The sequence below is a fragment of the Apium graveolens genome, chromosome 9 (assembly GCF_009905375.1).
Source record: "Apium graveolens cultivar Ventura chromosome 9, ASM990537v1, whole genome shotgun sequence".
Taxonomy (NCBI): Eukaryota; Viridiplantae; Streptophyta; class Magnoliopsida; order Apiales; family Apiaceae; genus Apium; species Apium graveolens.
The window spans coordinates 289,458,065-289,480,677 of record NC_133655.1 but is presented as its reverse complement, the minus strand read 5'-3'; the positions used below and the strand labels follow the sequence as shown (position 1 = coordinate 289,480,677).

Genomic DNA, 22,613 nt, shown 5'->3' with positions numbered 1-22,613 from the left:
GTAAATTTATCACGTAACTTTAACTTGAATTTATTTATATTTCGAATTTATTTTTTTGCAAATTATTAATTATTTTAAAATAAGTGGTTGAACCGCAAACCGATCCGCAATAACCGCAAATTCGCAACCGCAATTGACGGTTTAAATTTTATATTTCAAAAAAAAGTTTAAAAAATATTATGAAACTATATTTTATAATATAAGTCTCGAAATACATACAAATAATATACGTAAACTTTACCGCGGGAAGGAAGGAGTTTATACCATAGTCATCCGATATTTAGCCGGGCGGCTTCCACATTTCCCTGCCCCACTAAAAAGGCTAGACAGTTGGGGAAAAGAGAGGCACACCCTGATCACTAGATATGGGTATAAATTAAAAAATTATATAAAAAAGAGAGGGCCAGGAAAATAATACACACGGACTGGAACTAGCTACCGCAACTTCCGCAAGTGAACTTCGATCTTACAAAATCGAATTAAGAGCTTGTCGCTAAACTTAAAAAGAATATTTCAGGATTAAAAGTTATAAATAAAAGGTTAAAAGAATCGAAATTTTCATTTAAGACTTTAAGTATTATATTATTCTGTTCAATCATTTTGTTATAAAATAGAAAATGTATATCGAGACGGAGGGAGTATTTTTTAGTAATATGAGAGACACAATAAAATGTATAAAAAATTGTTATAAAAAATTATGGCATGACTGATTGACAATTTGAAATAATTTAATTGGAATTATTGAAATATGAAAGCATGAGGTCCATTTTCGTGGAGCAAATAAATATTTGATTCGTATCATTTTGTAACTATTTTTAAAATATTTAATATTTTTCTACTCCCTCTATCCTATTAGGAACACCGCACATCTGGGACAGCTGTGCGGACAGGGAGTTGAGCATATATATTGATATTCTGTAAAATATTTATTTTAAATAATAAATTAATATTTAAAGCTTTTTTGGAAAAAATTTAAAAATAAATTATAAAAATCTATTTTATATTTATCTTAAAATACGTACTCCCTCCGTCCCAATCAATTGTTATCGTTTCTGAGATAGTATCCGACACGTGTTTTGAGATGAATATAAAGTATAGTTCTATAATTTTTTTTTTAAACTTTTCCTTTTTCGAATAAAAATAGAATATTTAAATTTTTGTTTAGAAAAAGAAAATTTTGAAAAAATTATTAAACTAAAATTTTTATTCATCTTAAAATATGTACGGGACAGTCTTTTATAAATGATAACAATTAGGAGGGATAAAGAGAGTAATATTCAGAGAATTTAATGAGAATGGGAAAATAATTTTTTACAAAGTACAATGTACATGCATCTGCATTTCTGCACTCACAGGTCACATGTCTCTTTCTTATTCAAGTCAATCAGTGCCTGTTTCTCTCATCTAAAATATATCTCTGACTCATCTACAATGTTCTACTCATGTCTCATAGTCATCTTTCGGATTTTCATGCAAGTCCAATTTCTCATTATAAGTCTTTTCATGTGGTCTTTCTTTTAAAAAAATCATTCGAGGATGATGTACTTATTTCTGTAACCAAGACCTAATTTGGTGCTTCCTTTAACTAGCTAAAGGGCCATTATGAATATCTTAAAAATGATTAGGATTATTTAGCTACAATTTTTGGAAATGATCTGTGTGATTGATAAAGAAACCATTTTGTGGAGACAAAGTCCAGCCATATCTTGACAAGAAAAATACCCCATCTTCACATTCATCAAAAATATCATCCTGCATATCAGGTTAGATGTGCATGTATTTAATATTTATTAACACACCTGTACATGTATCCATATGTATTATATATATAATAGTAATATAGCTATGTTTGGCACACATGAATTTTTTATTATATATAAAAAAATTATTTTTTGCTATCAATTTTAAATTTATGGCTACATTTTTCAATATTTACAAATATATTAATATTGATGTGCCAAATTTGACTTGGAGTGGGTTTAATTTAACAACTGAGCACTAATATTTTTAATAATATATAAAACTATTCTACATATTTTCAATGGAGTAGAATTATTAAAACATGTAACAATCTTACATTAGTTTTTTAAAATTTTAATTATAAGATTTATTAAATATATAAGAAAAAGTCTAAGAAATTTATGAGACATGAGTTGGTCCATGAAACTTGGTACTACATATGTGTCTTTGGAGAAGGAAAAGACTTGGTATGTGGCCCACCATAATTGTTACTCCCTCCGTCCTAATATAAATATTTTTTTTTTGAAAATTTTGTTTAGAAAAAAGGTTCTTAATTTCATAATTCTGGAGCAAATGGTCCAAAATATCACGAACTAAAAAATTTCCCTTACTATCACACACAAACGCAACTAAAACTTGCGTTTATCAAACAACTAAAATTATTGATTTTGTTAATGGGCCAGCCTGCTGAAAATTTGAAGGTAACGCATGTTTTCCATGCGTTGTTTATTTTAGAAACGCATATTTTTAATGCGATTATACCATGAACGTATCTTTTAGATGTGTTTTCAAAATTTCACCTTTTTTTTAAAATTTATTTTATATTCTAAAATTAATATTAACGTAAATAAAAAATGCGTTTTTTAAAACGTAAATAAAAAATACGTTTTCAAGTGATAAAAAGGTCCATTTTTCTGGATTGTGAGATTTTGGGTCATTGTTTCTAAAATTGTGATAAAAAGGGCCAATACCCATTTTTTTATTTCAAATTAATTGTCCATCTCTTATTTTAATACAAATTTAAGGGTGATTTTCCAAATATATCTATATATTTATTATTCTCAAAATTTGACTTTTTAAAATTTAGTTCAATTATTATTTTTCAATGCATTAAATAAGAGTATTAGTGAAAAACTTTATTCAACTAATATTTTTTTTAATATACGGAATTTTTTTAAAAGAGACATGAGTAGTATTTTACACTGGGCCCATTAAGGTTTCTAACACCAACGTGCTCGATAATCTGCTAAACCTTTTGGCCCAGGAACTTGGTCTTCGATTCAATTGACTCACTATTACACACTCATTTCTCACACACCAAAAATCAAACACCATGGGCCAAGGAACACCGGGAGGAATGGGCCGGCAATCCGGCGACCGGAAAAAGGACGGCGACAAGAAAGAAAAGAAGTTCGAACCGGCAGCTCCGCCGTCGCGAGTCGGCCGGAAACAACGCAAGCAAAAAGGCCCCGAAGCAGCTGCTAGAATCCCCACAGTCACGCCATTAACAAAGTGTAAGCTGCGATTATTAAAACTCGATCGAATTAAAGATTACTTATTAATGGAAGAAGAGTTTGTTGCGAATCAAGAGAGACTTAAGCCTCAGGAGGAGAAAACTGAGGAGGATCGATCTAAAGTGGATGATCTACGTGGCTCTCCAATGAGTGTGGGGAATTTAGAGGAGTTGATTGATGAGAATCACGCGATTGTTTCGAGTTCCGTTGGTCCGGAGTATTATGTAGGGATATTATCGTTTGTTGATAAGGATCAGCTTGAGCCTGGTTGTGCCATTTTGATGCATAATAAGGTGATGTTTTCGTGTTTAATTGCGCTTCAAATTGTTTTTACTTGTGGTATCAATTGGTTGGATTCCGGATTTAGCTTACGACATAAAATGTGTATTTGGTTGATGCTTTTGATTTATTAAGTTTGAAACACTTGTTCTTATAATTTTTATAATTAGGTGGATACAATGTGAATATTTATTCTCTGAATTTGTTTATAAATGTAAGGTTAGTCCAAAACTATGAGGACAGTTATGGAAGTACCATCAAACTGAGATAGTGATTCTGTTAGTAGGAATGTATTTTTTATTTACTCAGTATATTTAAAAGAGGCAGAATGCGGTGTTGTGATAACTAATATATTTTGAAATGTTAGGTATAATTACTTCGAGAACAGATTTTTTGCCGTAAAATATCTGATTGTTATCCAAGCCCTGTGCTAAGACAATATCTTAAAACAATTTAAATCCATTTGTCAGTGCTTATGGAAATTATTGTATCCAAGATAGAATAGAATTTTCGAATCAGACAAGGATCTTCAGTCTCTTGTGAATTATTGGATAGGATGTAAAACAATACAAGAGAGATATTTTAAGTGTTACAAACTGCATACTAGATTGCTAGTGTCTATCGTCAGGGTTTCACTGTTGATTGAATAGTTATAACTTTTCTATTCTAGTATGGAATATCCTTGAATCCAACACATTGCTGGTTCTTATATGCTTGTTAGCTGTGATTCTTTTGTGAAGACAATGAGTTTGATTTCTTTAAATAGGACTATTTCTATTAGATTATTACTATGTTACTCGGACTCTATGGACACTGGACACTCGGACACGCACACTCGGACTTGGATACTTATTTTTGGCCAAAAACATGTATATTTTTCAAAATGTTGCCGAGTCCGATACTTGGACACGTATCCGTGTCGGACACTTCTAGCCGAGTCCGAGTAACATAGGATTATTATAACACTTCTGTTAGTTTGTTACTGTTGAATAATGCAATTCTGATACAACTGTGTAATGTTTATTTTCCATTGAATGATGCGGATATCTCATTATTTTTTAAATTTTTGTCTTAAAAGTATACTTGCCTTTTGGTTGTTAACTGGGCATCCACTCGATCATTTGAAAGATTGATGTTTTCAAGTCTTTGAAATTTTTCTTGCATATTGCTTTGCGTTTTATAAGTTCCTATATATTATCATGTTAAAGCTAAAATACTTATTGCATGTAATTTATACATTCACAGTGTGCATTTTAAGAATTTTTGCAAGGCTGGCAAGTTTTTGTGCCATAAATAAGCATGTATCACCAAGAACATGGAAATATTTTAGTTATTTTTTTCTCTTTTATGTAAATTGTAATTATGTGATACTCCATCATTTAATGAATTGTTTTCTTTCTTCAAATAACCATCATTCTCCTCTGTAACTAGTTCATTATCAATTTTCTATAGAGCTTGCTCTCTTTTGTATATCATTAGTTACTAGATTTGATTGTGTAATGTGTAATATGTAAATTGTAAAACAATGTAAGGGTAAAGATGACGTGCTATTTACAGTGTCACAACGAACCATGATGCTGACAACATTAACAAAGATACAGTGTCCCGATGTCCATCGTACCATATTATACAATATGTACTAAACAAATTATAGTATACAATATGGTAAATAATAGTATTGCAACAAGACATAAGTTCTTAAAATGTAGTTTATTTACCAAGTTAATTAACTAAAGATAAATTATATCATTAAAAACATATTAGAGTTAAAGGCAATACAAATAAGTTAGCCATATAAATACTTTACTAACGAAGTAAGAGTATCGTTTCACAATAACTAACTAATATATATCAATTTCAAGTATACTGTCTTCTATAATCTAAGCCAGAAAGTTTGTTAAAATAATTTTAAACTCATTCCTAATTTCTAATATCAGCGACCAATCAACCACTAAAAAAACTCTTAAAACCATAAATATTACTTGTTCAAATGAAAACTAATCCATGAAAAGATAATGTGAAAGCCCATATTAACTAATTAGGCCCAACTAATCCATGAAGGAATAATGTTAAAGCCCATATTAAATAATCAGTCCCAAGTACAGATGATCCATCAAACTAGGTTTTTTGAAAGAAAAGACATATAAACATCACAAAACGAATTTAAAATTTTCAATTCACTTGACACATTTTTGCACACTCATTCCTCACATATCAAAAATCAAACAACCATGGGCCAAGGAACTCCTGGAGGAATGGGCCGGCAATCTGGAGACCGGAAAAAGGACAGGGACAGGAAAGAAAAGAAGTTCGAACCGGCAGCTCCTCCATCGCGATTCAGAGGGAAAGATCGCAAGCAAAAAGGTCCTGAAGCAGCTTCTAGAATTCCTTCTGTCACGCCATTAACAAAATGTAAGCTTCGATTATTGAAACTCAATCGAATTAAAGATTATTTGTTAATGGAAGAAGAGTTTGTTGCGAATCAAGAGAGACGTAAGTCTCAAGAGGAGAAAATGGAGGAGTATCGATCTGAAGTGGATGATCTACGTGGCTCTCCGATGAGTGTGGGGAATTTAGAGGAATTGATTGATGAGAATCACGCGATTGTTTCGAGTTCCGTCGGTCGGAAATACTATGTAGGGATTTTGTCGTTTGTTGATAAGGATCAGCTTGAGCCTGGTTGTGCTATTTTGATGCATAAAAAGGTGATGTTTTTCGTGTTTATTTTTCGTTCAAATTGTGTTTACTTGTGGTTTTAATTGTTCGGATATAGGTTTATGTGAATTTGGTTGTTGCTTTGATTTATTAGATTTGAAACACTTTCTTGTGTAATTTGTTAATTAAGTGATTAAGTAGGTGAACATTATGCGATAATTGTTCAGATTTAGATTTACAATGTGAAATGTAAATTTGGTTGATGCTATAATTTATTAAGCTTGAAACACTTTCTCGTATAATTTGCTAACTAGGTGATTACGTAGGTGGACATAATGCGAAAATTTATTTGTTGAATACTTGAATTTGATTATTAAATGTAAGGTTAAGTCCGAAACTACGAGGGCGGTTATTGAAGCACTATTAAACGGAGATAATGATTGTGTTAGTAGGAATGCATTTTTCATTTAATCATAAAATCAAAAAAGGCAGAATATTAATTGTGATAACTAAGATATCTTGATATGTTAGTTATAACTTATAAACACTTTGAGAACAATTGTTTTTCATATAATATCTGAATATAATCCAATCCATGTGCTAATACAATATCTCAAAACAATTTAATTCCATTTATCTGTGCTTAAGGAAATTATTAGATGCAATATAGAATAGATTTTCTGAATCAGACACGTAGCTTCGGTCTGTGGTGAATTATTAAATGGGAGGCAAAGAATGCAAAAGGAAAGTTTTTATTTATAACACTTTTGTTAGTTTTTTACTTTGTCGAAAAATGCAATATTTGATAACTGCAAAATTTTTAGTTTCCATTGAATGATGTGAATATCTCATTATTTTTAGAAATTTTGTCTTGGAAGTAAACTTGCCTTTTTGTTGTTAGCTGGGCATCCACTTGGTCATTTGAAAGATTGATGTTCCCAAGTCTTTGAAATGTTTCTAACATTTTGCTTTATGTTTTATAAGATTCTTTATATTATCACATTAAAGCTAAACTGCTTGTTACATGTAAATTATACATTCAGAGAGCATTTTAAGAATTTTTGCAAGTGCAGTAAGTTTTTGTGCCATAAATAAGCATGATTCACCAACATGGAAATATTTTAGTTCTTTTCTTCTATTTGAATTGTAATTATGTGGGACTCCATCTGATTCTGTATATTAGTCATATGAATTGTTTTCTTCCTAAATAATAATTGTTCTCCACTTTATCTATTTCATTATCAATTTTCTATAGAGCTTGCTCTCTTTTGTCTATCATTAGTCACTAGAGTTGATTGTGTAATATGTAAAATCATGTAAGGGTAAAGATGGCGTGCTATTTACAGTGCCACAACGAACCACGATGCCTGACAACATTAACAAGGATACGTGGTCCTGATGTTCATCGTATCATATTATACCAGATAATATATACTAAACAAATTATAGTATACAATTTTGTAAATACTTGTATTGCAACAAGTCATAAGTTCTTACATCGTAGCTTACACTTGGAAAAATCATGCTTTTGCAATCGCTGTAACCCTATGTCGTCATCTTGGATGGCTAAGTCTTAAAACGTAGTAGTAAGTTGTAAAATGTCACAGAACTGAACTAGCAAGTCGGTAAGTAGCACATTCGAATATTTAAAATTAAAGCTCCAAATGAACTCTAATATGTTAAAGTTGTATGAGAGGAGCGACAATATGTTAGATGTTGAGCAAGAAAATGTGCTTGGGGCTCTTTTTTTCTTTAAGTTGTAACCTGTAAATTGTCAGGTCATTGGTTCGGATCCAGTTCAATCATTATCTCTTTTCTTCTCTTCATGGTCACACTTTATGACGTCTGTACTCTATAGGATGCAAGTTATTCTTTTTCTCTTTTTTTCATGACGTCCAATGCAACTCCAAATATCCAAACCCAAAGGACAAATGGTTGTAATCATTGGATAGAAGAGGAGGATGAAAAATTAAAATAAAATCCAACTATTCAGATCAACATAAATCAACCAATTATCTTGGTGCACTCAGGCCTTCAACAAAAACGTGTTAGTCCCTAGAACTCGAAGTCTAGAGCAGGGAAGGGGCATAATACTGAGAGAATAACGCTTCTAGATATAGGTGATCTGGAGTGAATTTAGGGTTAGGCACTTGGGCCCTCAGTGGGTTGCTACTTAGTAGTATACAACTTATGTTATCCTGATATACATAATTGTTATATAACAAATTATAAAACTATTTGTATACATTAGACCTGGATGGTTTGGTTATATTGGTTGATATAAACAGGGAACCGAAACAGGACGGTTAATCCTTAGTTTATTTCTAACCCAAACCGTTTGGACTGGCCAGTTGGGTGGATCAATTTTTCTTGCTTAGCTCTACCTGTGGTGTCTGTGATGAATGCCTTAATGCTTTAATCTGAGGTGAGCCAGAAACCTTACCATTTTTTGTTAGCCACGGCCATATAGAGGATTTGGCTTACAGGGCGGATGTCGTAACAACTATGTAAATAAAGAATTATTCTTGGCATAATTATAAATTATGTCTACATGTTTGCTCCGTAGTCCTTGTAAATAAACTTTAAACAATTATCGGTAAAGAGAAGTGGTAGTAGCAATCTATTGCTTCCATCTCAGATATTATTAATAACAGATTTGTAAACATATAAACCTTTTAGTTTAAAGCTACACTTTGAAGCCAAACATGTATGTAAAATGATTTTAATATATATTATAATCTGAGGCTTTGGGCAGAACAAACTATCGAATCTTTTGCAGAACAAACCAATAATTTTCAATTTTTTAATATTTTTTTTGAAATCAATAGATGCTGGGTATTTATATATCTTCTATCTCAGGTTCTCTCTGTAGTTGGTCTGCTTCAAGATGATGTCGACCCCATGGTATCTGTAATGAAGGTCGAGAAAGCTCCTTTAGAATCATATGCTGATATAGGCGGTCTAGATGCTCAAATACAAGAAATAAAAGAAGCTGTGGAGTTACCACTGACACACCCCGAGTTGTATGAAGACATTGGTATCAAGCCACCTAAAGGAGTCATACTTTACGGAGAGCCTGGAACAGGGAAGACATTGCTTGCCAAGGTGTGTAGTAATGAGTCGCTTTCCTTTTCATAATTCTAGGGGTCCTGTACCATATTCGGAAATCCATTCTTACTTTTCTCTAAATTTTAAGTTATTGCCGAGGAATAAATCAAACAAGATTAATTTATTGTTTTAAGTCACCAGTCCATGAAATTTAATGTGTATATACCTTGATAAAGTCTCTTGTTAGAATTTATTAGTATTAATTTTTGGACTGAATCGTAATGTTAATAGATTGAGCTTATACTCTTTATTGATACAGGTCAATATTTTTTTCCTTTCCCAGTTCATAGATACACTCAGTAAAATCCATAGTTTAAGTCAATTTGTTTATTTATTTTGGAACAAATTATAACTTGTATTGACTTTTTTGACCTTAAGTTCCGAGCCAAGAAAGTAGTTAATTAGCTTCTGCTAAGCGAAAATGCAACTGAATTAACTTCCCAAGAAAAATTCAAAATCAACTGTATAATGATGTCCTATATTTGATTAATCAATGGCCCATGCTACCTCTAATGTTGATTGTTCTAAAGGTTATTGCTGGTACCTATGTTGAACGAATTTTTTTGAGTTCACTACTAATCTATTATAGCTGCGGGGTGAACAACATGTAACATGTATATATGTATACACAGTTACACAAGCAGACACACACACACACGATAATGTTTATCTGAAACCTTCATTGGCGTAGTGATATTGATAATTTAAATTTAACTGCTTTGATGATATGAACTATAAATCTTGACTTGTGGTTAGTATTGTGCTGAAATAAGTTAAAAGTTGGAAAAATATGTCATCTATGTCTGTTCTCAAGTTCGGTTCAAGTATCTTTATCCCATGATGAGTGCTCAAAAGGCTTTTGGATTAATGGTACTTCACATGTATCATTTTCTGATTCCAATTATTGTTAAGTTTTTTTCCTTTTTGTGGATTAGTTATGTGATAAGAATTCAAAGGGTTCTTTCTGCAAGAGGCCTTAAAATTTAAAGAAACTATTGTTTTGGCAGGCAGTTGCAAACTCCACATCAGCGACTTTCTTGCGAGTTGTTGGCAGTGAATTGATCCAAAAATATCTTGGGGATGGTCCAAAATTAGTAAGAGAGCTCTTTCGGGTTGCTGATGACCTCTCACCTTCAATAGTATTTATTGATGAAATTGATGCTGTAGGAACCAAAAGGTATGTGATTTTTGGTTCTCAAAGTTTATCAATTTGGAAGTTACTTAATGATTAACTTTTGCAAGTATACTTAACAGGTATGATGCTCACTCAGGAGGTGAACGTGAAATTCAAAGGACTATGTTGGAGCTCCTTAATCAGTTGGATGGTTTTGATTCAAGAGGAGATGTCAAGGTCATTCTGGCTACAAACAAAATTGAAAGCCTTGATCCTGCTTTGCTTCGGCCTGGACGAATAGATAGGAAGATTGAATTCCCTCTCCCTGATATCAAAACAAGGAGGCGCATTTTCCAGGTAAGAAATTGGTTTTTTAATTTTGGGTTTGGAAATACCTGTTTTGTACTTGCAGTATTTGACCCACTATGTGCAACCAATATTTTCTTTTGTGGGACTTAGATTCACACATCTAGGATGACATTAGCGGATGATGTCAACTTAGAGGAATTTGTTATGACCAAAGACGAGTTCTCTGGTGCTGATATCAAGGCAATATGTACCGAAGCTGGTTTGCTTGCTCTAAGAGAGCGCCGTATGAAGGTACGTAATTTGAAGTTCGAATTCACTTTTTATGGTTCCATATCCATAAATCGGGTTTCTCCGTCACTTGTAGTATATCACATAAATTGCAGCTAAACCTGAACTTTAACTTTTGTAGTGCACTAGTGCTGGAAAAGTAAATATTTGTTTCCTCTAGCACGCGTGGATGTAGTTTCATATAATTTAATCCCAAACCGTACTACCGAAATGTTAGTCGTCAATAGATTTAACATATTAGAGCATGTTGAGATAAAATGTTTTTTTTCTTAATCTACATATCATGTAGACAATGTTTCTGCTACCTGAACTTCGTTTTAATATAAAGTACCAATCGCATATTCTTTTGTCATATCCATTATTATTATGTTACTACCTGAACTTGTTTTAATTATCGGGTTGTTGGTAAGTGGAAGATCAAATGAACATTTCTCTCTTTGGGCTGTCTGGAATTTGATTTACTCCCCATTTGGGGTGTCACTTATTCCTGCATTTGCTTTTTAACATCATTCTTTCACATTATATCAGGTGACACATCCAGATTTTAAGAAAGCAAAAGACAAGGTCATGTTCAAGAAGAAAGAGGGGGTGCCAGAAGGACTTTATATGTAAAATCAATGGTATTGTATTATGCACCCTGTGCTTTTTTCAATAGTGATATGACAAATATCTAGTGTCATTTGTAAGACTAAAAGTTCCCTCATTTATGAGCTTAATCATATCGTGTTTAGACTTTCGGTTTGTAACTTGACAATCTGTTTAAATTCAATCATGTTTGCTCAATATTTAACAATCTCATTAATTATAATAAAAAAAATTGGTCAGACAAATAAATTGGACTATTGGAGTAACTATGGAACTGACAGCTTTATCTTTAATGAGCTTCGAGTTAGATATGTCAACCAATTTTTTTTTTCAGTTTATGTTATATCACTTGAGATTTGTTGGGAGGGGTAATTCTGCAGACTGTGCACCTCATGGCTCAACTAGTACTTTCTATGTTTCATTTTAATTGTCTATTTTTCTGTACATATCTCAAGATTGTATATTAAAAATTATTATTTTTAAATTTTTTTTTTATAAATAAAAGTTGAAGTTATAGATTTTTATTCAGAAATTTTTTTTTTTGAAAATTATTAATTTAACTATGCATTCAAAATACTTAGAAATAAGTGCAAAAAAGTTAAGATACTGTTAAAAAGAAACAGAGGGAGAGAACATTACATTTAGTACTTCCAAAATAGAAACCCTTAAATGACAAACAAAAAATTACCTATACAAACATTCTACTGTCATTATTTTTGGATAGTGTTATTTACTTGACAAAAATTTAACTTGGTGAGCAAAAAATTATTGAAAAAAAATGCTCTTATATTATTTTGTTTATGATTGTGCTAACAAGGGACAGTTTTGTTTTCTCATGCTATGAAAATAAAAAATTTCCTTTTTTGCAATATTAGAAAATACAAGGGCTTACTCTCTCCGTCCCAATTAATATGTCTTGTTTGATTTTTTACGGTCAAATTGACCCAACTTTGACAGAAAATTTCACATAACGGATGATCGAAAGTATTTATAAATATTATATCATTTGAAAGGATGTTTAATGTACTTTAATATGTATTTTTCAATTTTTCAAAATAATGAAAAAATAAATTTTCATTTAAGGTCAAAGTTCAGTCAATTTGATAATCAAAAATCAAACAAAACAGATAAATTGGGACGGAGGAAGTAATTTTTAAGTAACTGACGTGTATTGACGTCAACATACAAGTACTCCCAAAAGGATAATATCGTCATTTCCTTTCTGACCTAGGAAGGCCTGTCGCGTGAATATGACAGGTTTCTCGTCATTTTTTGCTATAGAGTAAACCTACACCGTATACTGTGAGCACTAAATTTAAATTTATGTAATATTAAGTGATAAAATATAATTTTTTTCATTAACCAATTTTATTAATTATTTTAATAAATATTGTATATTTATAAAAATATTAATAAATTTAATCTAATCTTATATAATAAATTAGAGTATAGTATTAATATATAATTTTTTTTAACATGTGAAATTTATGTAAATATAAATAATTTAAAATATAATATTTTTGAATATAACCAATCATTATAAACAGTGTTAGTGTAGTAAATAGGCCTGTCAATGGAGCGAAAATCCGATCCAACCCGATCCGAGGCCATTTTAACGGATATGGATCGACCTATTAAAAATCCGATCCGGGATCAAATCCGATAAGAAATATACGATTATAAATGGAGCGGGTATAGATTTAGGCCGATCCGATCCGTTAATAACCCGATCCGATATATATATATTTATAATAAAATATTTTTTTAATAATTCTAATTTTAAACGTATTATCCTCGAGTCAAGCTCCATTATCTATATTTCGTTCGGTTCGATCTCAAGCGTAAAGTCCATTTCTATAACCTCATTTCTATAACCGTAGTTCTTTTACCTTTTAGAGCCGCATAACCCAAAATCTCAATTCATATAACACTTCCATTTCGCAACATCAATTTTTTAATAGTTAGCATTAAAATATTGTACAACTCGGTATGTTTATTTCAAAAAGTAAATTTTAGTTTGTAATTTATTTTTGAATTTTGTTGTATTTTACTTGTATTTTAATATTTTTCGGAATTGTAAATATTGTAATAAGTTAAGTTGAAAAAAATAAATGTACATAAATATAGCGGATATTAGATCCGAAATCCGTGATCCGAATGGATCCGGCTATGGAACTGCCTATAAAAAATTCGGAGCCGATCCAATCCGAATCCAAATCCGAAAAATTAGATGGACATGAATATGAATTTAAGCCGAACCGATCCAAACCCAATCTATTGATAAACATAGTAGCAAATCATCTTAAGAATTCAATTAAATTTTGGCAAGAGGCATTTGTTGCTTAATATATACATATATTTATTTCTATCTTGATATACATATATTTTTTGACATGCCACCACATATATGCCTAGCAAGATCATGAAACTAGAAGAGGGATATCCGTTTTTAAATTTTAAAGTTCTGCTGGCTTTCATCCCTAAGTAAACTTTATGATATAAGAACAGTGTGAATTTTTGTATCATAATTGTATCATGTTCAAGTTCAACGTTGATGGAATATTCCTCCTCATATTTCGGTTTGGTAACAAGATGAATCAACATTAGCATTAGTATAGTGTACGGAGTGTGAAATTTTAGCAGATCAAATGTTGTTAATTGTTTTATTTTTTGTACCATAAGTATATCCAACTTAACATTAATAAGATACAAGCTTACAATCTTACCATATCAAAACAGTGTAAGAACACACAATTCAATCTTAATATCAAGGGTGTAACGCATACTAATGAATTCTTACAAAATAGCTAGTGATAATACTGCAAAATAGCTGGTGATAATATTAAGTATATCAAGGATAAGTCAAATTAGATTGTTCTTTTTAATGAATTTAAATTTTGTATGAACTTGTAAATTGTTACGTTTCATATATAAATTTATAATAAAAATCATAAAAATCATTTTATTCCTATCATTTTTTATAAAAATAGTGATCATACTAGATATCCCATAGTAGTTAATCTTATATCATTAATAAGCATCTTTAATGTGATTAAGATTGGCTAATGTGAGACCTGTCTTAACACCCTTGTTTGGAATTATTTATTTGGAATTATTATAATATCATTGGAGGTGTCGCTAAGAAATGTCAAAATTTGATATTTTATAAAATAGGGTGTTAATCTTTTTTGTAGTTCCAATTAAATATAAAATATTATATATGTCTATTAAATCTATATTATGCATTCATTTGTTAATTTAGTGAAATTGGAGTGCCAGCCATTGTATTATTTTTTAAAATAAGGGAAATGACAGGCAAGAGAACATATAAAAAAGTTTTTGCAACGTAAAACATATAAAAGAGCTTTTTCATTCATTAAGTTACTCCTATCCTACATCTTGGCATAGAACATTTATGCTGATTTTATTAACATAATATTAATATTACAACATTTATTTATTTCACATATATTGCAATACAATATATAAGATCAAAAACCAACTCCTCTCCCTTTTGTGTTAAACACAGTACCACCAACATGTTTGCTTATTCCACCTTATCTTCTAGTTTGGCCTTTATCAATTGCTCTCGGTGCTAGTTGGTTCTGGTCGAAATAAAAAATATATAAAAACTATTGGTTAGTTCTTGTAAATTTTATAAATGCAAAGTGGACTAAATATATTAAACAATATTGATATATTGTTCATATCAACATATGCATGCATAATCAAAAGTATGATTACATTAAGGGATGGCATGATGCAAAATTGTCCCTGCCCATTCACCATAGACAACATCTGCCCAAAAAATTATCGTAAACTTTTATAACTATGTAAAAATATAGACAAAACATTTGAAAAATTTATTATTAATAAAATGTTTGAGAAAGTTTCTTGTGGAAAGTACCTCCTCTTGCTGTTTAAGTAATTTTATGTGAGCAATGGCAGCGTCTAGTATCGAAACTTGATCGGACTAATTCAAGAAATAACAAATATTTTAAAATTATAACTTTGTATATTTTATTGAGCTATAAATATTGAGAAGAATACAAATTAATGTGTTATGTAAAACATACCTTGTTTTTGAATGGGGCGAGGTGGTTTTGCAAGTTCTTAAAATTTTCGCTAATCTTGTTCCTGCGCTTCTGTTTAATATTATGCCAAGATTATACCCACAACAGTGATAAATTATTACATGATATATAATTATAATCAATATTATATATATTCTTTAAAAACAAATAAACAAAAAAAGATATGTATACACCTTCTCAGAAAGATTGTGTTTATCACGCGATTTCCTTACTGATGGTGAGACCCTCTCTCCTTCCCCCCTGCTGGTACCCTTGTACTTAACCTCCTTTGGAAATAGAAGCACCAAAATTTAGCTGATAAGATCTCGACAGAGCTCAAAAACTAAAGGTTTAAAATTTTATCTGAGCCTAAATATGGTTAAATTGCTCATTCTTTAACCACTTGCATGTTAATAAGCATGCCACACCCAGTACAGTATTACACTTATTATCCCGTTCCTTCTAAATAAATTTCATTCACTTATTTGAGATAGTTATGTATGAGATAGTTATCTATGTGATAATTATGTAATAGTTATCTAACTACTTAATCCCAAATCCATTTTTATTATTTATGGTACATAGACCTCCACATAGCAGGATCCATATATAGACATCACAAACTTAACAAAAACCTAAACAAAGTTAAATGAACAAGCTAAACCAAGGCGTTTATGCACTGAGGGGAATAATTCATTGTACTTGTACAGTTGTACCTCAGTCTCGCCATGGTGTTCTTTTCCCTTCCTTTTTCGATCAATACCCATGCTATCGGCAACTGATGCAACAAAGCTGGGCTGCGAGATTCCTATAAATCATAAAGAAGTTGAGGAGAGTGATACACATGTGACGGTGGAGGGTTAAAGAAATCTCCACATCCCCCTCCCCTCCTCATCCCTAAGAACTGTAGCTAAAGAAAAATAAGAATCAACCTTCAGTTTTGTGTGACAGCTTTTTATTGTTATCAATCTGCAACATCAGAGATTCATTTTTTGCCATATCTGAAGAATGCGCCAAATTCAGCAAAGACTGCATGGGGAAACATAATCAATCGTTGTAGAAAATCTGGTCTAACAGTTTGTTAGCACAGAGTTGCTAGAATTGTACCGGTTGAAGAAGATACTCTGTCTGTTGAGTTGGAGCTGGAGTCAGATCAGCTACTGGAAGTAAGGGCGGCATGGAAATGAGATGGTTGAGAAACAGATCTCGCTGATAATCAGACATCGCGGGATCAAGATGTTGAATCCCACCCCATGTTGTTGTGTTCTGAACCAGTTGTGATGAACTATTTACTCCAAGGTCCTTCCTTATTTCCGAAGATAGCTTTGGGATGCTGTCATCAGCCCTATAGCAATCATTCAAATATGAAAAATAATCATGAGTATAATCATAAACACAAAAAATGAAACAAGTGCTAGATTAATGAAAACCTTACTATCAACATGTTTATATAGAGCTCAGTTTCTTCAGGTCTTAAGTTTCTTATGTCTGACAACTGAATGGATTACTTACATACTGACAAATCTTTGATGCGTTCGGATAAACCTTCCTTCTAGTTTGGAAATCTGAAAGATACATTAATATTTTCTTAAGCAACTTTCATAAACACAACAGTTGTAACCAAATTTATCCAAAATTAAGAAGGCTAATACTATGACCAAAATCACAAACACATGATGAAACTAATCATTCACCCATTATTATCAACTGCTACCTCTTTCACTTTAATATACAAATACAAGTCTCTTGAAGATCTTGGTACAAACTTACCTAGGGGACCTCTGTCTTTTGACTATGACTCTGTGAGTAGTACTTTTAAAGTGTGTCTAAAGTATGGGAACTAGGAAGGCGGAGACAGTATTGTTATTGCATCATTTTATATGGGGCCCTTTTTTGCCACATTATAGCCAAGGCAGGTTAAACAAAAGAAAATCGGTATGCGTGCGTATTAAACCATCTCTAACCAATTTTAATAACATTTTATCGTAACACCAAAAATCACGTTTAATCAGATGAAACACTAAATTTTACTCCCTTTTATTTGACTTTTTGCAGTTAAATTGACGGAATTTTTACACGAAAATTTTACTGAAAATTTTATATAATATATAATTAAAAATAATTATAGAATATATGCCATTAGAAAGTATACATAATATATTTTAATATGTATTTTTCATTTTTTTAAATAATTAAAGAATAATTTTTAATTTTCAGTCAAGTCGAGTGAGTTTCACAGCAAAAAATCAAATAACACATTTAAATTGAGAGAGAGGGAGGAGTAAACTTGATAACTATCACAGTAGAAGGATTGAGTAAACTTGGATAAGACCAAATCAAATTAAACATAAAACATAAATATGAATATCCAGACACATATATAATAAAAACGTACTACCTCCATTTTACAATACTATCTCTTTCTTACAAATATTTTTATTCTCCTAATACATGTGCATTTTCAACTTTAAAAACAAATATGTGGACATATTTCCCAAATTGCCTTTCTAAAAGTTGTTTATATTAATGAGGTGCGAGTTAAAATCTAAAGTTGTTTATATTTTTATGAAATTAATACAACATCATTAAATTTATGTTTTTTAATATACGTAATTTTTTGAAAAATACTTGGAATGTGAAACGGGGGAGTAAGCTGTAGTTATCATGCTAAGTTATTAATTCATTTAAAATTTTAAGATATTACCAAAAGAGTTCAACATACTTTTTATAGTATAATAAATTTGTACATTCTCATTTATACTCCCTCTATTTTTTAATATGTAACGTTTGATTTTCTGGCACACATATTTAGGAGGGTTGAACATATAGCTAGAATTATTATTTTTAAGAAATTCTTTTTTTGAATAAAAATATGAGATCAAAATTTTAATTCCCAAAAAAAAATTTCCGAAAAAAATTATTTTAACTATACGGTCAAACCTCCTAAACATGTGTGTCAAGAAGTCAAATGTCATATATTAAAAACAGAGTGAGTAATAATTTAGTATATATAGATTATAAAACATGTTCACCATGTACAATATCTCGTAATAACATAAACAAACCATATCAATTATGTTTTTATATAATATTTTTTATTTATCTCTGACAATATTATTAAATCTTCACATATTTCCTTATTATGTTGTATTAATACATACTTTAACATTTACTCTCAAACTCACGATATTCTAATCGAGAGTTGTCAAAATAAAAAAAATAAACAGAATTGTTCGTTTCAATCAGTCACTTAATCAGTTTTCTCGTTCTGAATTATTTATTTTAATTAGCCATTTCAACCAGGTCTCTCGTTCTGAATCGTATGCTTTAGTCAGCCACTCGAATCAATTTTCTCGTTCTCGACAGATCTTCATCCACATATTCGTCATCTTATCATTGTCATAATCTCTATCACGATTATTACAAAAATTTATTTTTTGTCGTTGGATTGGCATAGTCTTTTTAAAAAATCCACCGTCATCGTCATTAGTCATCGTCGTTTCCAGAGAAACAAACATTGGTCATCATCACTGATTCCATTCAAAAAACAATCATCATATATTATTGTCTTGTTACTTCCTTTTTTTTCTCACACAACGAAATTCGAATTTTTATAGTGTTTTTTTTTGCACCTACCAACTCTGATAAGTTTTATTTTTCCCGCACCAACAAACTCTTGCGAGTATGATCTAATATCTTGATATCATGATAAATTTGATCTCAAAATTATACATTCTCATTTATAATTATTAATTAGTATGTATATATTACAAAAGTGGGTCAATAAGTATAATATCTCCTCATATTAGAAACAAATCCTATCAATTATATCATGATATAATGTAGTTGATAACATTCATGAGCCGAGATATAAATATCAATATTAAACAGTGATATTGTGGAGAATAATTCTAAATTATGATTAAAATATATAATGAATAAATGTAACAACCCGCACTTCCGGACTATTAAATTCTAAATCGAAAACTAAAAATAAAATATATTATTACTCGATAATTCTAATAGATCACGAAATTCAAAGCAGCGGTCAAACTCAATAATCAAAATCATAAAAATAGAGACGCAGCTCCACAAATCCGATAATAATTGTCTAACAGATAATTAAATTTATTCTCTAAAAACAAAATCTTTATTCTAATTCAAATAGCACAAAACGAAGCAGCACAGATCTCCACATAGTTCTCATTCCTTAATCTTAATATGCTCCAAATTCCGAACCTGAAATGTTAAAAGGGGTGAGCTACACAGCTCAGCAAGTACAAATTGACTAACTTTTAAACAGAAAAACAATGGGTGTTTTGATAAAACGATTTTTCTTAAAACAATAATAATTTTGTAAAACATTTTCTAAAATAAATCCAACCCAAAGTTTTATATTTTAAAATTCAGAATTTAAAACAGAACAGAGCAGAATTTATAACAGTACAGATTTTATAACAGATCTGAGCAGAATAAAACAGAACGAAACGATAATTCTTATAAATACCACAGTCTTGATCTACGGCCACACTTTGCCAGTAGCCGGCATCTAATTCTTATTCTTATTCTTTATACCACACTTTGCCAGTGGTCGGCATCTAAAGTTCAATAATTACGCGCCCTTAATAGGTATCTAAAGTTGCACACTTGTGCGCCTACTAAGGGTATCTAAGGCTAGTTCCGGAACTATAGCGTAAATTACGAACGGTTCGAAAACGTAGAGACTGGGTTCTAAAATTCACAAATACTTATATCTTATAATTTCGAAATCAAAGTTTTTATATCTTATATGAAATTAAAAACAGAACTGAAATATCTTTTCGGAAATTTAAAAGTAAGTCAAAAGGTACTTACCTCAAAGCCTGACCAGATCTGAATTTACTCTTTTTGACCCTCTAAATGATATTTTCTTGAAAAACACGAAACACGAAAGCTGAAGATAACGAAAAGACCTTTCTGAAAAGTCCAGAATCACTGAATTCTGACTTACGATGAATTTTCTACGAATTTTACAAGACAGCTGATTTTTGCTGAGAAAGTCCTACGAATTTTAATGATAAAAACAAGGAATACGAATATGGTGTATTTATAACGATACAAAACCCTATATCTCAACTAGGAAATAATAATATTTCCTCCTAAAGATTTACAACCTCTCCAAGTAAATTCCATAAATAAAATATTTGATACACACAATTACCTAAACTAAAAAAATTTCGATTTTCTAAATTATTCTTACACTTATTTCCACAAATAACAAATCTTTTCACAAATCAACTACCTTGCACAAAATATTTTCAGAATATTCTAATTTTAAAATATTTATCTAGACAAATTAATATCTAATTTCTAATAAATAAATTAAAAATAAAATTACGAATTTTACATTCTTCCCTCCTTAAAAGAATTTGGTCCCCAAATTCACATAACATAAATAAATTAAATAAGTCACTAAAGAAAAGAAATCATACCTTAATTGCGATAGTTGTCATTTCCTGTCAGCTGAAACACACGTCCTTTGCCCATCTTGTTATCTGCTTCCTTCCTTGGTGGCGGTGGCGGATTGTGCGGACAATTCGAAATCTTATGTCCTACTTCTCCGCAATGAAAACAAGCACCTGTATTCCAACGACAGACTTTGTCCGGATGATTCTTGCCGCACCTGGTACACGTCTCTCGATCACCTTGACCCCCGATGTTATCGTACACGTGTGGCTTCTTGAGTGGTCCCCCTTGAAAAGATTGCCCACTAGTTTGAGTGAACCGCCTCTTATTCCAACTGCCAGACGCCTTTTCAGATTCTGCCAAGCCCCTTTCGATCACTAACGCCTTGTTGAGGACAGCCTCGTACGTCTGAAGTTCAAACGACGCCACTGAATTCCTGATGTCACTTCGAAGTCCCTCCTCTAATCTTCGTGCTCGACTGCTCTCATCTGCTACTAGGGTCGACGCGTACTTCGCAAGCTTTGCAAATTCTGCTTCGTATTCAATGACGGTTCTTCCACCTTGTTGAAGTCGAATGAAGTCCCTCTCTTTCTGCAGACGAACTGTTCTCGGAAAGTACTTGTCCTCTAAAGCCTTCTTGAACTTTGCCCAAGTGTACGGTTCATGATTTTCTTCAAGATTTGTCGTCTCATTCTTCCTCTTTTCCATAAGCCACCAGTCGTAAGCGCTTCCTTGCAATTGGTACACAGCTAAGGTCACCTTCTGTTCCTCATTGCTCCCCAGAAGTCCGAAAGCTTTTTCCATCTCTTGGATCCACATCTCAACGATAGCCGGGTCTGTAGCTCCATCAAAAGTTGGCGGGTTCAAACGCTTGAATTGAGAGACGATGTTGGGCTTCGGTTGCTGATTCACAAGTACAGCTAGAGTTTCAGCCAGCTGGTCAAAGACGTTTCCTCCTTCATCATTGTTGCCCTGATTTTCATTGTTGTTCTGATTTTCGTTGTTGTTCTGATTATCTCCATCCATCTTTTCTAGAACACACAAAATAAATTCTAAACTTATAGTCAATAATCACAAAAACACAAAAGTCAAACATATTAAATAATCAAACAAATAAATGCCCTAAATCCAAAATAATTTTATAAGACCTATACGATAGTCTAAAGGATCGCATCCTAGGGAATGTACTAGTCCCATACCTAATACACTCCGAAGGACAGCCTGCTCTTGATACCAACTATAACAACCCGCACTTCCGGACTATTAAATTCTAAATCGAAAACTAAAAATAAAATATATTATTACTCGATAATTCTAATAGATCACGAAATTCAAAGCAGCGGTCAAACTCAATAATCAAAATCATAAAAATAGAGACGCAGCTCCACAAATCCGATAATAATTGTCTAACAGATAATTAAATTTATTCTCTAAAAACAAAATCTTTATTCTAATTCAAATAGCACAAAACGAAGCAGCACAGATCTCCACATAGTTCTCATT

The 22,613-nt window shown here is 31.4% G+C and overlaps 3 protein-coding genes across 4 annotated transcripts; 1 reads left to right on the top strand and 2 right to left on the bottom strand.

The window, feature by feature from the left end:
• Positions 1-2,978: 2,978 nt before the first annotated feature.
• On the top strand, positions 2,979-11,792 carry LOC141683541 (26S proteasome regulatory subunit 4 homolog A). 2 transcript variants are annotated; one of them, XM_074488279.1, is made up of 6 exons: positions 2,979-3,547; positions 9,048-9,293; positions 10,304-10,473; positions 10,551-10,767; positions 10,870-11,010; positions 11,536-11,792. In XM_074488279.1, exons 1-6 carry the CDS (start codon positions 3,074-3,076, stop codon positions 11,617-11,619), a joined length of 1,332 nt encoding a protein of 443 aa, XP_074344380.1. In that variant the 5' UTR covers positions 2,979-3,073; the 3' UTR covers positions 11,620-11,792. The 2 variants fall into 2 exon arrangements, with proteins under 2 accessions (XP_074344380.1, XP_074344381.1); XM_074488280.1 differs by lacking the exon at positions 2,979-3,547 and adding an exon at positions 5,288-6,238.
• Positions 11,793-14,962: 3,170 nt separating this feature from the next.
• Positions 14,963-17,274, bottom strand: LOC141682589 (transcription factor LRL2-like). The gene is made up of 9 exons (XM_074487280.1): positions 17,178-17,274; positions 16,773-17,010; positions 16,598-16,694; positions 16,382-16,473; positions 15,860-15,952; positions 15,669-15,737; positions 15,500-15,565; positions 15,337-15,390; positions 14,963-15,197 (listed from the first exon to the last, which is right to left on the bottom strand). Coding segments are annotated over exons 1-9 (759 nt in total). The 5' UTR covers positions 17,180-17,274; the 3' UTR covers positions 14,963-15,149.
• A 3,863-nt stretch (positions 17,275-21,137) lies between these two features.
• Positions 21,138-22,136, bottom strand: LOC141686577 (uncharacterized). The gene has a single exon (XM_074491601.1). The coding sequence runs from the start codon at positions 22,134-22,136 to the stop codon at positions 21,138-21,140; it is 999 nt and encodes a 332-aa protein (XP_074347702.1).
• Between the last annotated feature and the right edge of the window lie 477 nt (positions 22,137-22,613).

Bases quoted from the DNA above. Each gene is read 5' to 3' on its own strand.
- LOC141683541 (XM_074488279.1), top strand. From the start codon at position 3,074: ATGGGCCAAGGAACACCGGGAGGAATGGGCCGGCAATCCGGCGACCGG. The intron at 9,294-10,303 runs GTGTGTAGTAAT...TTGTTTTGGCAG, and splicing joins GGAAGACATTGCTTGCCAAG to GCAGTTGCAAACTCCACATC. The intron at 10,474-10,550 runs GTATGTGATTTT...TATACTTAACAG, and splicing joins GATGCTGTAGGAACCAAAAG to GTATGATGCTCACTCAGGAG.
- LOC141682589 (XM_074487280.1), bottom strand. The intron at 15,953-16,381 runs GTACAACTGTAC...CTATTTCCAAAG, and splicing joins AACACCATGGCGAGACTGAG to GAGGTTAAGTACAAGGGTAC. The intron at 15,738-15,859 runs GTGTATACATAT...AATATTAAACAG, and splicing joins AACACAATCTTTCTGAGAAG to AAGCGCAGGAACAAGATTAG.
- LOC141686577 (XM_074491601.1), bottom strand. From the start codon at position 22,136: ATGGATGGAGATAATCAGAACAACAACGAAAATCAGAACAACAATGAA.